Here is a 16,950-nt window from a genome sequence, read left to right on the forward strand (position 1 = left end):
TTGTAAAGAATAGCCAATCAGGCTGTCTCTCTCACGTCTGCGTAGTTTCCAAATCCCGAGCTTCAAAGAAGACCGGAAGGGGTGGAAAAGGCTGTAAAACATCCCATTTCATAGCTGGTAAGACCGAGGTCTGAGAGTGGCACGCAATCCCCCGAGGTCATACAATGCTCGAGTGGCTTGTGGTCGACCCAGACCCAGGTGTCCTGATTTTCAGGCTGAGAATCAGACCCCGGTTCAAAAATCCTTGCTCTGCTTTCGCTGACTTTTTTTTTCTGGTCCAGGAACTCACGTTGCATTTAGTCAGATCTCCAATAGTCTTCGCTCTGACAGTTCCTCAGTCTTTCCTAACCTTTAATGACCTTAATACTTTTGAAGACTACTGGTTTTGTAAAATATCCACCAACATGGGTTTATCCGACGTTTCTTCAGGATTAGACTGAAGTTAAGGAGTTTGGGCAGGAATCCTTTAGAAGCTATGTTGTACCCTTCTCAATGCATCATATCAGGAGGTGTGCGATGTTGACTACTTGCTTAAGGCAGTGTCTTGTCAGTTTCTCAACTATCTAAAGTTACTATTTTCACCTTTGCAACTAATAAGTATCTTACAGAGAGCTACTTAAGAGACCATGGAAGTATCCTAGGTTTTTTTTTTTTCCACATTTTAAAAAACATTTTTCACCCAATAGTTTATGCATTCATCCATGGCTCTGGCTGGCAACAATTATTACTAAGGTGTTTGTGTAATGGTGATTTTCTATTTATTAATTTAATTATTAATTAGAATTCTATTGTAAACGAGCTGTCTATTCTCTAATTATGTATTTATTCACATAGCACTGTGAACTTATGAGTATTTTATTGTTATAATTTCTATATCATTTATTTTGCTGCCCCTTTAAGTTAGCTCTTATGTCCTTTTAATATGTCTCCATCATCTGAGTACTTCCTTAACTTTTGGCACCACAAGATTTTCTATGTTTGCTTTATAATATCCTTGGAATCAGCCTTTACTCCAAGGAGCCTGGTTCCTTTTCTTGGAGAGTGATATTCAGAAACCAAGCTCTGGATGCTGAGTGTGCGCATTGCTTAGAAACCCTGTCAGCTGTCAGAATTAGGAAATACGTGTATGCCTATTAGCCCATACAAATATACATCTATATTTAGTTCTACATCTGTCCCCTTGTCTATACTGAAAACCATGAACAAAACAGGACAAATATAGTAATTTCCTAATAAATGTTAGCAATTCATTATCATTGGTTATTGACGTCTTACAATGTATGTATGTTATATATCTAATTTTTCTGGGTCTCAGTTTGTTAACTGTGAGTCTGATCATAGCATCTGCTTCTTAAGGTTTTTGAGAGCTTGGGAGATACACACACATGCCCTTGGCCATATGGAAGATCCTTTAGAAGCCCTAGAATTGGACATATCTGAGTTCTAATTCTAGTTTTGTCACATCCCAGGTGTATGGCTTTGGGCAAGTGCCTTAACTTTATGAAATCATGCAGGTGAGTTCCTTATAACAAGGCTGGGCTCACTATAAGCCCTTGGTAAACTATTTTACCCCGACACTTTGCTATCTTTATTCACTGAAAAGTGAATGTGAACTGGGATTCATATATTTAGTTCAACAAACAGTTTTAAACATTGTTCTAGCCATCCCCTTTGGATGTGGCCCATATTCTGGGAATCCAGAAAGTATTCAGTCCCTACCTGGCCCTGGAGGACAAAGGAAGAGTCTGACACAGACACTCCCAGCCCTGAGTGGAACAGTACTGGGCTAGAAAGAAGAGAGACTCAAGGCTGGAGGAACCTGAAGAGTGGGGTTTGAGGATTCATTTTAGGGGCAAGGAAGCATGTATATCTGGATGGGGCTGAGGGAATCACAGGAGCAAAGGCAGGATGGTGGAAAAACACAAAGCATGGGCTTGACTTTTTAAGAATTGTGGAGCTCTATGAGCCAGGCAGCTACCAGTGCTGAGAAAGGAGGTTTGGTGGGGCTGCTAGGAAAAGCGGAACCATGGCTCTGCAGGCTGCAGCAGAAGAGGCCCAGGCTGAGAAATCGAGCTTTTCAACGGGTCTCTAGGGCTCTGTTAGAGGCCAGGAAACATTTAAGAGGGTCCTGGAAGGGGTGGGGGCTGCACATTGGGGCCAAAAGGGATTTGGCTAGCCCCAAATGTTTTGAGCACATTGGAGTGGAGACAAGAAAAATGTTTTCCTCCTTTGTGTGTTTGAAGGAGAGAGTGGAAAGTGATGGGAAGGCTCAGTCGGGCCAGAGGTGGGGACATTGGTGGTGTGGGAGACCTAGTCTGGGGAATGGAAGCCTTTCTCTGCTACTTTTTTCACTTTTATTTCTTACATAGCACTCATCATAGCTGCAATTAGATATTTATCTGCCTTATTGTTGTACAGTATCCAGTTCCCTGGTTGGAATAAAGCTCAATGGGAGAAGAGAGCTGGCCTAATGTATCCTTCATCACTGTGACCTTGAACAAGGTAATTGTCTATGCCTCAGTTTCCCCATCTGTAGAAGAGGATAATGAGTCTTACCAAAACACATGCATCCTATCCTAAAGAAGGTGAGAGAGAAAAAAACACATGAGAATGCAGACTTAAGTCCAATATGTCTCTAATTACATTAAATGTAGAGACCAAGTGCCTCAGTTAAAACAAAGATGGGCAAACTGGATCAAAAAACAAAACCTGGTTTTATATGGCTTACAACAGACGTGTGCAACATAAGGATACAGAAAGGTGGAAGATAAAAGGATGGAGCCTTTAAAACATGAACCAAGAGAACGGGTGTGCAATCTTAATATCAAAGTCCACTCTACGGCAAGAAGCACGGAGATAAAGAGGGGCATGTCACAACAATCACAAGTTTCGTTTTTCTAGGAAGAAATGACTGTAATTCTGTATACAGCTAATGACGTGGATTCCAAATATCAGAGTATTTATTTCATAAGGCTGATGCGAGGATTAAATACATGCAGTGTTTGCCTACATGTGATACACGAGTGTCAGCTGTTATCGTTATAATTGTTGGTGTTATTATAATTGTTTATTTTATTAGTTGTTTACTACAGTTCCTCTAGCCCCTGTGACAGAGGTAGGGCTGCATGGGTAACTCCATCCTACGGATAAAAACACTGAGGTTTAGATGGACAGGAAACAGTCAGAGTCCCTCAAAACTGGGACTGGCCCAGGCTTTATTTGATATTCTTTCCAGGCAATTTCTCCTGTATCTCCACTGCTTTTCCATCTCGTCTGTCTGGCCAGCCTGCTTCCTTCCACAATGATTTCCCTAAGTCTCCCTACCCCCCACTTTTTGTGCCATACACTGTGTAGGCCTCAGGGCTAAAACAATGAGAAACAACAGACCCTTCCCAGACTTCAGGGATCTTCCACTCTAGTGGACGAGACAGACGTAAGGCAAGTGATGGCACAGATAGAAGTCAATTACTTATGAAGTGGAAAGTGGAAGTTCATCGTGCTAAGAGAACAGCCAGTCGGGCACCTGGCTTTGCCTTGAGGAGGTCTGGGGGTGGGGGGGCTTCTTGTAGGAGGTGACCTTCCAGCTCTGATCTTACAAATTAGTTACCTCCAAAAGCCAGTTACCTCCTCCAGTGTTAGCTACCTCCAAAGCCAGTGCCTCATTCATTTAATTATTCGTTCGTTTACTGAACTCCCTGAGGTGCTAGGCATCATTCAGGGAGGTTGGAGGGGGGACAAAATAAGCAAAATTCTTTCTAGGAAGGAATAGAGTTGGGGGAAGGGGGCAGAAGCCAAAGAACAAACAAGATCATTCTGGAAGTCGGTAACTGCTGGGAAGGAAAAATAATAGAGCAAAGGAAGAGTAAGTGCCCCTTCCCTTCAAAACAAGATCCATAATAGCCCATCTTAAAAAAACCCAAAACCATCTAATCGAGGCAGCCACCTTCTCTAGGGGCCGTGGGCACCTTATCACCTTCTAGCAGAGGGTGCAGTGGGGTGGAATCACCCCCAGTGGCCCTGCTCGCTCAGTCGCTCACCTAGCCATTATTGAGCTCCTCCTGTATGCACCAGGCTACCTTCCGGGGCTTAGACAGACCACACGGGAAGCGGGGGTTGTTGTGTGCCTTTGGGCGCGTCGTTCCCCCTCGGGGTTTTGGGTTCACATCCGCAACTACGGCTTCAGGATGGATTATTCAGCAGCCCCAGAACTGCCCTGACCGTCAGGCCTGAGCTCCTTAAAGAAATACCGTTTAGTGGTGTCTTCCCAACACCCTCCAAGGGGAGGGTGCGTGGATTGGAGTGTTCATCTCCATTTAGCAGGTGGGCAGAAAGCAGCTCAGATGGGAGCAGTGAGTCGCGTCAGGTCGCACAACGTTAACCTGCAAATAAACGGGTCGTGGGAACCGGCCCCGGACCTGGGTGGCTCGGCGGCCTCTGCCTCTTTAAGAACGCCCCACGGATGCAAGCAGGAAGGGGGCGGTACCTGCTCCGGAGACGGATGTGCGCGTGGGCTAATGGACGCTGTAGTCGCGGTAGCGACGGCCAATGAACACAGTAGGGGCGGGGCCAGGCGCCAGAGCCTAGTTCCCGAGGCGCGGCGGCCGCGGCTGGGGGCGGGGAGGGGGGCGCAGGACCCCAGGCGGGGGTCCCGGAGCCAGAGGCACGTGTCCTGGGTCGCCAGCGGGGCTGCGCCGGCCATAGGCGCTGCCCCGGCCTAGGCTGGTCGGGAGGCCGGCGCAGCGGGGGCTGTGACCAATGGGCGGGGCGAAGGGCCGCGGGGGAGGCGAGCCGAGGGGGGGACGTGGGGGGTCGGAGTGCCCAAGGGGGTGCGGCCGGGCGGGGGCAGCGGGGAAGGGGGCTCCGGGGGGCTCCAGGGGGGCGTTGCTGATAGAGACGTGCAGGGACGGGGCGCTCGAGGGGTGCGGAGGGGTCGGAACCCCAGACTGGTGGCGTCAAACAGGCGTGGGGCGTTGGAAGCTCGGGTCGGGGGTTGACGAAAGGCCAGGCCCAGGCGTGGGGCGTTTGGAGGGCGTAGTGTGTTATGGGATCGCGAGAGGGACGTCCGACTTAGGGGTGTTTACCGGGCGACAGAGCGGCTGTGGGGGCAGCTGGCCCTGGGTGGGGGCGGTGGTTGGGGGATGGGGGAGGGCGATTTGTGCGGTCGCAGGGGATTATGGTGGGGGGCTAGGAGGGTCTCAGAAAAGGGGGCCGAGTCTGGAACGAGCAGGCAGGTGAGGGTTAAGGAGCGGATGGTGGATGCTGTGGGTTAGAATGACGGCTCTACCACCCCCAAGCTTGGGGCCTGGCGTTGGGGGTTAGTCCCTGATGGCTCAAGGAAGAGGCTGTACAATGCGGCGCGGATCTCTACCGCTTCTGTAAAGAAGGCTACTTTGGTTGGATGGTCAGGAGGCCTGAGGATAGCAGAAAGGGCTCCCAGGGAAGGGTTTGGCCCAGAGCCTCAGGTGTTGTGGGGTGGGTTTAGGTTAAGAGTATGGAAGGAAAAGACTTGGGGTTTCTGGGTGGCAGGAAGTTAGCAGGGGCTCCTCTTAGGAGAAGGAGTAGCTGGAGATGAGGAGCTCTGGTAAAGATTTAATTCTTCAGCTCTAAAAATAGCCTCAGGGCTGTCCCCTAAAAAAAAAAACAAACAAACCTACCTCTTCTGGACATTTAATCAGATAAAGCCCCTGCTGTTGGCTTGCTCTGTGACTTTGAGCAAATGGCTTTGCCCCCCTGGGCCTTAGTTTTCTTTTCTGCAAAGTGTGGGGGGATGTTCCCCACTTCCTGGGATGTTTATAAAGATTAAATAATTAGCTTTAGTAATAGGTAACCCTGTTTGAGACTGATGTCCAGAGCTTGATGTTTGGGTTCTTCAATCTTCTGGACAAGCTAGAGTTGTTGCTCTACCCACTGTACAGATGAGGAAACTGAGGCCTTGAGCCCCTGAGTCACATAGCAGGTGTTCTGCAGTGCAGTGAGCAGATACACAGGAGGATTTGAGGGGCTGGGTAGGATTCTTAACCCCATCCATTCCCCCCACCAGGGCCAGTTCCCGTCCCCCCAGCAGCATGGCATCCTGTGCTGAGCCCTCTGCCTCGGCCCCTGAACCCACTGTCCTGCCACCTGCTGGGGTTCCACCGCTTGAGGATTTTGAGGTGCTGGATGGGGTGGAAGATGCAGAGGGTGAGGAGGAAGAAGAGGAGGAGGAAGACCTGAGTGAGCTGCCGCCACTGGAGGATGTGGGGCAGCCCTCATTGGAGGAGACAGAACAGCCAGGGGCCCTGGCCCGAGAGTTCCTGGCTGCCATGGAGCCTGAACCCGAACCTGCCCCGGCCCCGGACGAGTGGCTGGACATCCTGGGTAAGGAGCAGGGGTGGCTTGGGTTGACCCAAAGGGCCCGGAAAGCTCCAGTTCAGGAGTGACCTTGATCCAGGCCTTTTCCCCTGAGCCTCATTTCCTCATCTCATTGCGAAATAGATTGGAAGTAAGACATGTGATAACCATGGTGATAGCCAGCCACAGGCAACTGCTTGAGAGATTTCACATCTATGAACCCCTTTCATTGTGTCTCACACACATACAGCAGCTCAGAGAGGCTGAGTCACCTATCCAGGGCCACACAGCCAACATGCCAGGCACCAGCAACTCCCAATCTCCATTGCTTCTTTTCTTGGCATTTGTCTGACCAGTGCCCGTCCCCTGGAAAATGTATCCTAAGATCACATAGATCTGGAGAACATCTCAATTTGTCCATCTCTGTGTGGTTCACAGTATGTAGTAGAGTTCCAATTGCTCAGAGAAGTCTTGTAAGAAATAAACTAGGAGAACCCACACACGTTTCTCCATTGTGGACCTCATTAGAGCAACTCTGGAAGCTAGAGAAACATTTTGCTACTACTACTAGTGCTCAACATGTTAAGTAATGCTAGCATCAACATAAATAGTGAAATGTTATCATTTCTACTACCATTTATATTGATATTAAAGCAAAAATATCAAATAATACTGAAGCTGATGAAACAGTGTTACTTAAATGCTCATCAATAGACAATTGGATAAAGAAGTAATGGTTCATATATACAATGGACTATTTCTCAGCCATTAAAAAAAAAAAATGAAATCCTGCCATTCTCAGCGACATGGATAGACCTGGAGGTTATTATGCTGAGTGAAATAAGTCAGACGAAGATAAATACATATGACTTCACTTATACATGGAATCTAAGGAACAAAAAGAACAAACTAATCAAAAACACACAAATATAGAGAACAATCTGGTGATAGCTAAAGGGGAGGAGAGGTGGGGGTGCTGGGAGAAAGGGGTGAAGGGTTAAAGAAGTACAAATTAATAGTTGATAGATGGGTCAAGGGATGGGGAGCACAGCACAAGGAATGTAGTTAGCGATAATATAATGGCTAGGTGTAGAGCTAGAGGAGAGAGTAATCAGGAGGATCATTTCATAAGCTATATAAATGTCTAACCGATGTATTGTATACTTGAAACTAATGATAAAATGAAATTAAAACAAAAAACTCCAGCAGTGTTACTAATGTCATTGCCACTGCTGATAAAAACATTACTATTTTTAAAAGTACCACCAGGTAATATTAATTGCCTACTGGTTCTGTGCTAGGTCTGTGCACCATTTTATTTTATCCTCAAAACAACCCGTGATGTAATTCCTACCATACCTGTTTTACAGATTGGGAAACTGAGGCTTAGAATGGTAAGGGCATTTGCCCAAGGTCACACAGCTTTCTTGGCTATAATAGAGTGGGAAGCTTTTCTTTACTGATACTAGGAGCTGCCATGCTTCTCTGAGCAAGAGGTTGCCTCTTTATATTCAGAGCTAGCCGCTCAGGTCAGAATTCAGGTTTCTAGACAAAGAAGCTGAGGCCTTGAGAGGGGATATTATCTTCCCAGAGTTCCCCCATGAGATGCAGTAGCTGGTTGTGATCCTGCTAGCACATCCACCGTTAATGCCCTGAAACCTTAAGACACAGGGTCTTCCAGATCCACTAGATCAGTGATTCTCTGGCTAGATGTACAGGCATGTACAAGTTCGGCAGCACAGAAATTTTGAATGTTCTAGAATATTTCAGAATATGGATATCTCCCTGTCTCTAACTTTTAAACTGGGGTCCACTCAGATTCACGGTATATTCTAGACCAGTGGAATATGACGGGCTGCTGGGACACTGAGGCCCATAGGTGTGGGGTCACCCACTTGCCCAAGAAGTGGCAAAGCAGCTGTTTCAAACTCATCTTGTGCCCTGATACTGGGTTACCCACAGGATGGGTGGAGCTGGTGGGGGTGGGAAAGGGGTTTGGGGAGCAGGCCCATTATCTGAGCCACTGGTGACAGGCTGCTTGTCTCTGGTCCTGGGCAGGGAATGGGTTGTTGAGGAAGAAGACGCTGGTCCCAGGTCCTCCTGGCTCAAGCCGCCCAGCCAAGGGCCAAGTGGTTACAGTGCAGCTGCAGACGTCACTGGAGAATGGCACACGGGTGCAGGAGGAGCCAGAGGTGGTATTCACCCTGGGTGACTGCGACGTCATCCAGGTGGGAGTGGAATGGAGTCTGGGCAGTCTTGGGTGGGGAAGGGTGGGGCTGAAGTGGGATGCGGGGATGTGGGGATGTGGTGATGGCTGGATTGGCTGGATGGGGCCGCTGTACCTGGACCCACCTGTCCCTCATGTGCCTGCACACCCAGGCCCTGGATCTCAGCGTCCCGCTCATGGAAGTGGGTGAGACGGCTATGGTCACTGCTGACTCCAAGTACTGCTATGGCCCCCAGGGCAGGTGAGAACCTACTGCTAGCAGGGGTCCCTATTGGGGTGGGGAAGGAGGTATGTAACTCAACAGGTCACGTAGGTGAAGGGTGGGAAGAGCCTCTTGAGTGTTACAGAGGAGGAGGTGACAGTGGGGCCAGCTTTAGGACTTGAGGCCTTTACTGCCTGTTACTGAGCCTGTTGAGTGTGTCTGGGTTGCCATCATGGCTGCCAGGTCTGAGTGCTCCCCCTCACCTCATCCCCCAGCAGGAGCCCGTACATCCCCCCTCATGCGGCCTTGTGCCTGGAGGTAACCTTGAAGACAGCTGTGGATGGGCCTGACCTGGAGATGCTCACAGGGCAGGAGCGTGTGGCACTGGCCAACCGGAAGCGGGAGTGTGGGAATGCCCACTACCAGCGGGCTGATTTCGTGCTGGCTGCCAACTCCTATGACCTCGCTATCAAGGCCATCACGTCCAGCGCCAAAGGTAACCTCCTAGTCAAATCCCCCCACCTCGCCTGCAAAGGCATCTGCTAGAAACTTCAAACCACAGAGGGCCTGAGATGCAGAATGTTCTAGAATATTCTAGAATATGGATAGATGCTCAGCCATCCCTAACTTTTAGGCCGGAATCTACTCCAGCCCCGTGGTAGATCCCAGATCAATGGGCTGTTACAGGACACAGGTAGATGTAGGGGTGCGGTGATGGCAGATGATGTTACTCCACGTGCCCATTGATGAGCTTCTGCTTTACTTTGACTTCTTTCTCTAGACTCACTGGGAATGTCTTGAGGATGGTGTAGTGTTGGCCTGTGTTAGAAATGAGGAAACTGAGGCCAGAGAGGCCTGAGGTTCCCTGAGAAGCAGCACCCCTACCTCCTTCAACTGGGACACTCAATTAGAGACCTCTCCCCAGTCTTCCACCAGGTGGAGAGAGATGGGCCTTGGTTCAGGTCACGTAGTGGGTGGGCGGTTGCAGGGGGCTGGTGGCATGGTAACAGCTGCTGAGGTTGAGCACTGTCCTCCCACAGTGGACATGACATTCGAGGAGGAGGAGCAGCTCCTGCAGCTGAAGGTGAAGTGTCTGAACAACCTGGCAGCCTCACAGCTGAAGCTGGACCACTACCGGGCTGCACTGCGCTCCTGCAGCCTTGTGCTTGAGCACCAGCCTGACAACATCAAGGCTCTCTTCCGCAAGGGCAAGGTGGGACTTGGCTGTGAGTAGGTGGCAGAGATGGCAGGCAGGCACTTCGAGCTTGGAGCAGTAGAACTGGTCCTGAACCCAAGATTAGAAAAGGCTTGGTCCTGCCAAGCTCTTGGGGGTATGTGTGGGGAAACTGAGGCCCAGATAGGTTCAGAGGTGTGACTTGAGTCACAGCAATTCATTGACTGAGGCTAGATGTGAACTCCAAGCTTTGGGTTCCCACACACTGTCTTGTGGCTCAGGACTGACTGCTCTTTGCATATAATCCTCCATGGCTACCAATTTCCTCAGAATTAAAGCTGAGCCCTCGTTGTAGCCCTAGGGCTTTGAGCCATCTGGTCATCATCCTTCTTCCATCACCTTCCACTTTACCCTAATTTACCTCTTGCTTCTCTCTGTCCTGCCCAGCCTCCTCACTTCTCGTTGCCCAGGTCAGGTCTCACCCACCCCAGTGCCTTTGCACAGGTTATGCCTTCTGCCAGTGGCATTCATACCCCAAGTACCATCATGGATTTCTTCTTCACATTATTCAGGTCTTTCCTCCAGTGTCACCTTGGGAAGCCCTACTGTTGTCCCCACCCTGACTTCCTTACTTGTCTTTTATATTTCCCATATCACTATCAACACATGGAGGTGTCAAGCCTCTTGTCTATCTCCTGCTGGGTCGCAGGGATTTTGTCTTTCTCATTCACCGCTAAATTTCTAACCCTGCAAAGAGGACTGGGCACATAGTAGGTGTTTAGTAAGTGCTGGTGGAATGTAGAGGAGAGTTTGGCCTGCATGAACTTGACCTTAATTGCTTTTGCCCCCACCTGTTTATCCTCACAGCAACCCTGGACAGAGTGGAGTAGGGAGACTGCAGTACCTTTTAGCAGTAAACGGGGCAAGCTAGCGAGCTGGGTCAATTAGAATGTGAGAGACCTGAGCAGGGCCTCCCTCAAGCCATCATTTTTTAAGCACTTGCTGCATGTAGAGTTCTGCTTAGAAATGAAGGGAGGAAGATGATGCGGTTTATAATCTTTTGGGGGCTGTGGGACTGTTTGCTCCTGTAGCTCAGCTGATTTGGATCTGTTGGTTGAAGGCAACAGAAACCTACTCAGATTTACACAAAAGGAGGGATTGATGGCTTGTGGTACTGTCACCTCTTGGGTTTCTGGCTTCAGGCAGGGGTGGATCCACGCATTAGCAGTGTTGTGAGAATTCTGTCGTGTGCTGTGAGTTTCCCCTCTCAGGCAGGCTCCTTTCTTGGTAGTGACCAGGAAGCTCTCTCCTGTTACCCAAAAGCTCCAGGTTTCTATCCTCACCCCTTAGCAACAGGCCTCCCAATGGTACCAACATATTTCAGGCTGGATCTCATTGGTTGACTTGAGTTACATGCTGGCTCTGAATCTGTGGCCAGAGTTTTAGAAATGTCCAGTCAAGGCGATGAGGGAGGAGGAGGTGTGGTTGGCACCCAGGTCTTCTGCACAGGCTGAGACAGACATTCAGGAAAGGAGCAGGTTGAGAAGACAGCACTGAACCCAGTGGGGTGCTCATGGAGTTTGAGGGCTCAGGAGAGCAGTGTGGGGTGGCTGGACCCTAGGGGCTAGTGCTGGAGATAGGTTTGGGACTTGTCAGGGTGTCCGGGAGCTTGATAGGACTTGGTTTTGTGAGAGAAAGCCTGGCGCAGTGTGGATCCAGAGTGGTGCCACCAACTACCTCTCACAGGTGCTGGCTCAACAAGGCGAGTACAGCGAAGCCATTCCCATTCTGAGGGCAGCCCTGAAGCTAGAACCTTCCAACAAGGTGAGTAGAATGGAGGTACCCTGGGGACTTGCCCTGCTGGCCTGTCTGGGAAGTCCCTCATGTTGTCTGCCCTTTGTTTTTCTTGTGGCTCTCCCTGTGGTATTTTCACTTGGGCACTGTCGGGTTAGGTAGCTAAAGGCCCCAGTCAGCTTGCTGAGACCCTTGTGATCCTTACATAGGTGGTTTGCCCAGCCAGGGGTCCCAGAAGCCAAGGGCGCCACCAGCTTGGTCAGTGCCAATGTCTTCAGTTTTCCTCCCAGAACCTTCCTCTTCTGGCTACCTTGTGCTCCACCCTATCCACAGGCTCCCTAGAGGGATGGAGATGGCAGCCTCCACTTTGTTGATGCCCAGAGAGAGGGACAGATGAAACCCCTGTGTCCCCGTAGTCCCAGTCCCAAAGTGACTCAGGGTACCAGAAAGGCAGAGCACCAGCAACGGGAGGTCATGGTGGCTGCCGCCGCCACATGCTCTTAGCCCAACTGTCCCCCGCCCCTCCCAGACGATCCATGCGGAGCTCTCAAAGCTGGTGAAGAAGCACGCAGCCCAGCGGAGCACAGAGACTGCCCTGTACCGGAAAATGCTGGGGAACCCCAGCCGGCTGCCTGCCAAGTGTCCTGGCAAGGGTGCCTGGGTGAGCTGGGGCTGGTGGGTAGGGAGGCTCCCAGAGGAGGGGCAGGGTCTATGGGCAGGCCACACAGAGGGGGTGTTTTCATTTTGTATACATTGATGTCTTTGTCACCTGGGCTCTGCTGGACCATACTGGGGACACAGAGGCCCCAGGCCTGTGTGACTAGAGCAGAATGTCGAACACAATCTGTAGGACTTAGGATAGGGAGTGCTGGCTCTTCCAGAGGGGAAAGGGAGGTATCCCAGAGCGGGGAACATTTGGCTTGAGTTTTGATGCATGAGTAGGAGTTTGGCAGGAGGCAGGAAAGGCAGAGTCAGGAAGTGGCTTCCTGAGAGGCCTGTGTAGGCCACGTTGGTACCTGAAGCCTAAGACATCAGTCTTGAGTGCTCTCCAGTCTTCTCCTCTTCTCTTTATCCACAGTCCATCCCATGGAAGTGGCTGTTTGGGGCGACTGCCGTTGCCCTGGGGGGCGTGGCTCTCTCTGTGGTCATCGCTGCCAGGAACTGACCATCTAGGTGGCTGCCACCCCTCTGCGCACCATGGTCCCCACCCTGAGCTCCCTAACTCTCCCAGGCTCCTTGTCCACTGCTCTCTCTGGCCTAGCCCCCTCCTCTGGGGCAGGGACAGTGAGGTTTGGGGGTTGTGTGGTCCAGTGAGCAAGAGGGACTGAGGCCCTATAGGAGGAAAGTAAGGCAGGGCCCGGGCCCCATGTCCAGCCCAGAGGGAAGGGGCCCTCATTCCTCCAGACCCAATTCCCACCCCACCTTTTCCCCCCTGGTTTAGGTCTCAATAGGGCCGGCCTTAGTTTTCCCTTCTCAATAGACCTGGGGGCACTCCTTCCCCTATCCAGTCCCTGTCCAAGTGCCAACCCTTCCTGCCCAGCCTGCTGCATCTCTGTCCAGGCTCACCCCAACCCCTCAGTGAAATAAAGCCTCCCACCCTGCACTTCGCTGGCTCTGAAGCCTTCTTTCACCACCACTGGGGGCTGGGCTGGAATGGGAGGGAGTCTTCTTTTGAGCCGAAGCCAACCCTTGTTACAGAGGGGGAAACAGGCCTGGAGAAGTGGGTTGATGTGCCCAGGGCACCCAGCTGTGAACTCTAAGGAGTTCATACCCCCTCTACCTGTTACCCCAACCTCTCATATCTGTTTTCTGAAAACAGGGACCCTGATGGAACTTAACTGGGGCCTTCACTGAGACTAATAATCACAGGGGGTCTGACTGTGCAGTGATCTGACAGCCCCATGTCTGGGCTGTAGCAGTATAGCCAATGAAAAGGCTAGAGCTTTTGCAGTGAGCTCTCTAGGTGGAGGACATGTCAAGAGGTCATCCCAAGGTGATGGATCCCAAACTTCCAATTTCTTGGGTAATCTAGTTCTTAGAGACTTTTAGAGAGCGTGCCAATGCCTAGTGATTCTTCCATTATTGTCCCTGGGAGCCTGTTGGGAGTTATGGGGCATTGAGTGTAAAGTGGAGAAATGCTTGTTACCAAGCAGTACAGCCCATGGTTGCAGTGTTCCTAATTCCCTAACTTCTCTAAGCCTCAGTTTCTTCATCTGGCAAATGGGTTCAAATGTTGTATTCACCCCAAAAGGCAGTTGTGAGTACCAAGCACTGAGCACAGAGCCTCAGCAATTCATGGTTAGTGGAAGTAAATGGATGGTAGTGCTATCCTGGCAGTGGTGGGCAGAACTAATGAGATCACCTGGGTGGAGACATCCAAAAGGTCCCCTCCCTCTCAGTCAAAATTCATCCTATGACCACCATCTGTAATTAGATTGAAGGGAGAAAGAAAATGACTCAAGAACTTTTTACGGGCTAGGAGGCCCAGAAGCCTGGGAGTAGCTTCCCTGGGCAAGCCAGCACTGATCTGCAGCCCCAGTTTTCCCATCTGTACAATGTTAGCTTATAAAATGGTGTCGTTTCTGAGGAAAACAATCTGGCAGTTCCTTGAAAAGTTAAACAATTTCTGTATGACCTAGCAATTTCACTCCTAGGTATAAATCCAAGAGAAGGGAATACATCCATCCACACAAAAACTTGTACATGAATGTTCACAGCAGCTCTATTCATAGTAGTGAGAAAGTGGAAACTACTCAAATGTCTATTAATGGATGATGGATAAACAAAATGTGGCCAGTTCACACAGTGGTTTTTTACTTGGCCTTAAAAAAGAATGAAGCACTGACATGTTACGATGAGGATGAACCCTGAGAACATTATGCTGAGTGAAAGAAGCCAGATACAGAAAGGAACATGTTGTATGATTACATTGATATGAAATGTCCAGAATTAGCAAATACATAGTCACAGAAAGGTTAGTGGTTGCCAGGAGATGGGAAGGGAGGAGTGGGGAGTGGGTTTCCTTTTGGGGTGATAAAAGTGCTGTGGAACTATAGTCATAGTTGCTGCACAGCATTGTGAATGTACTAAATGCCACTGAATTTTACACTTTAACCCATTTTCTATTTGTCCTGAGAATACTTGGTGGCGCTTGCAGCTGCAGTGTTTACCCCAAGATAACCTTACCCCCAAAGTTTGCCACGAAGTATCTTGCTTTTATTATCATTTTCGCGTCGCTCTAGTGTACTGATAGTCTTTGGAAACAAATGACATCATTCTGTTTATAGCATTCTGTATTTCCATTTACAAAAAGTGGTATTTCCTTTTACAAAATATAGTTATTCTTGATCGCTTGATCCCGGGAAACGCAGCATTCCTACGCGTGATCTTCAGCCCCAGTTTTCCCATGCTAACATTGTTCTCTAACAGTCTTTAGCTGAAGATTGATTTGACGAATCCAATTCATGTATACAACTCTCTTACATTAGGATTAGAAACAAGTTCTGTTTAGAAATAACGCCGTTTTTATATTTTATATTTTATTTTCACATTGAAAACCCATAAGATTTGCTTCAGCCTGAAAGAGTGTGTTTATGTAAAATTAAGCTGGCAGCAAGCTGCACTTTTTTCCTAAAAGGGAAATGGGTTAAATGGGTTAATTTTGTAATATATAAAATGCATTTTTAAAACTGGAGGAGCTGGATAACCACCATCTCTCAGGGCCCGTGGGGATGTAAGATTTTACTATATTAAAAATCTACGCTTATCGTGAGTAAAGTTCACCACCCCCAATCCCCTAAAAGCCGGGGGAAAGAGGGAGACTCCCATCTACCTGTGAAATCCAGGAGCCCAATCCAGCGCCCAATGCGTGGTTGGTTTGCATGGCCACGCCCACTCACCCAGCCAGATGCTGGCCCCACCCTCCACGTGTTTTGCGCCGGCCAGGCCCCTCCACGCCCACACTGCGGCGCTCAACAAACCTAAGACAGAAGTCTGAGAGAGACCTTATAAATAATACATCACTAATGCATCACATCAGGCCCCAGTGGGGCGGGACTTCGGTGCGCCATACGTACATGGGCGGGGCCTGAAGCGGGTGCGCGTGTCGGGGCGGAGTCCGGGAGCGGAAGCGGCTCCCTTAGGTGGAGTCACTCAGGCTTGTCATGAATATGCAGGAAGTTCGGGCAGTGAATGAGGGCTTCGCCGGGCCCTCAGGGGGCGTGGCCAGCCATGTCTTATGAATAATGCATCACGGGCGGGTTGTGCGGTGTCTGCGGGGGTCCTCGCGGTAGCCGGAGAGGGCGTGGCCGGCGCTCATGAATAATGCAGCGCGTCAGCGAGCGGCGGGGCGGGGCGTGGCCGGCGCGCTGGCCCTGGAGCCGGGAAGGGGGGGCGGGGAGAGATGGTCGCAAGATGGCGGCGCTGAAGGAGGGTCGAAGCTACGGGCTGTCGTGCGGGCGAGTGAGCGATGGCAGCAAGGTGTCCGTGTTCCACGTGAAGCTCACCGACAGTGCTCTGAGGGCCTTCGAGAGCTACCGCGCCAGCCAGGTGAGCGGCGCTGATCCGGCGCGGCCGTCAGGGACATCGGAGACAGGCTGGCCTCGCGCGCCCCTAGCCGGGCATCCGGGCCTAAGCGCGCGGGGTTGGGCGTCCGGGGTGCTGCTCGCGGGTACTTGGGCTGGTGGGGCGCGGGGAACCATGTTTATTCTCGGCGCCGAGGCGACACTGGCGGTCGACCCCGGGCGGCTGACAGGCCTAAACTCGCGCGCCTGGGCCGAGGGGCGTCTGTGTGGCACCTGGCGGCGTCTGGGGCCTTTCCTGGTCCACCCGGCAGCTGGGCAGGAACTTGTCTGTTTACCTGGTCGGGGGAGGGGGTTGGGGATGCTTTGGGGTTGCTTCTGGGTCCATGGCAGGGTGGGTCAGTGAGGACACTGCTATCGGGGTACCTGGGGGGTCCTGTTCCTTTTGTGTGGGGTGCGGTCTTTGACTCTTTCCAACGATGTCCTTGGAGTTGGGCTCACTCTTGTTTCTTGGGAAGGGTAGTTTGGACAGAAACTGACAGCTTGTACTCAACTCTCCTCCACCACCACCCCGCCCCCGCCCCAGGTGATCCTGTCTCTCTAGACACTTTCGAAGAGTGGGAGTGTTTTTGGGGGAAAGAAGCTGTGTATGTAGGGGGGTCGCAGACATGGTGCTTTTCCCAGGTTGGGAGCCAGTGGTGGG

General features: G+C 50.7%; 2 protein-coding genes across 4 annotated transcripts in view; both read left to right on the forward strand.

Annotated features, from left to right (window-relative positions):
- The first annotated feature begins 4 nt into the window (after positions 1–4).
- Positions 5–13,330, forward strand: FKBP8 (FK506 binding protein 8). 3 transcript variants are annotated; one of them, XM_011366782.2, is made up of 10 exons: positions 5–117; positions 2,419–2,502; positions 6,041–6,357; positions 8,389–8,558; positions 8,710–8,798; positions 9,035–9,255; positions 9,800–9,972; positions 11,680–11,757; positions 12,257–12,388; positions 12,806–12,892. In XM_011366782.2, exons 3-10 carry the CDS (start codon positions 6,066–6,068, stop codon positions 12,890–12,892), a joined length of 1,242 nt encoding a protein of 413 aa, XP_011365084.1. In that variant the 5' UTR covers positions 5–117; positions 2,419–2,502; positions 6,041–6,065. The 3 variants fall into 3 exon arrangements, with proteins under 3 accessions (XP_011365084.1, XP_011365085.1, XP_011365083.1); XM_011366783.2 differs by lacking the exons at positions 5–117; positions 2,419–2,502 and adding an exon at positions 4,566–4,660 and having other exon boundaries at positions 9,038–9,255; positions 12,806–13,330; XM_011366781.2 differs by lacking the exons at positions 5–117; positions 2,419–2,502 and adding an exon at positions 4,606–4,660 and having other exon boundaries at positions 12,806–13,330.
- Positions 13,331–16,118: 2,788 nt separating this feature from the next.
- Positions 16,119–16,950, forward strand: part of ELL (elongation factor for RNA polymerase II) — a 56,966-nt gene continuing 56,134 nt past the window's right edge. Inside the window, exon 1 of the mRNA XM_011366785.2 lies at positions 16,119–16,275. Coding sequence (XP_011365087.1) covers positions 16,141–16,275 — 135 coding nt within the window. The 5' untranslated portion in view covers positions 16,119–16,140. The remainder of the gene's footprint in view (positions 16,276–16,950) is intronic.

This window comes from Pteropus vampyrus, unplaced genomic scaffold (genome assembly GCF_000151845.1).
Source record: "Pteropus vampyrus isolate Shadow unplaced genomic scaffold, Pvam_2.0 Scaffold126, whole genome shotgun sequence".
Classification (NCBI taxonomy): Eukaryota; Metazoa; Chordata; class Mammalia; order Chiroptera; family Pteropodidae; genus Pteropus; species Pteropus vampyrus.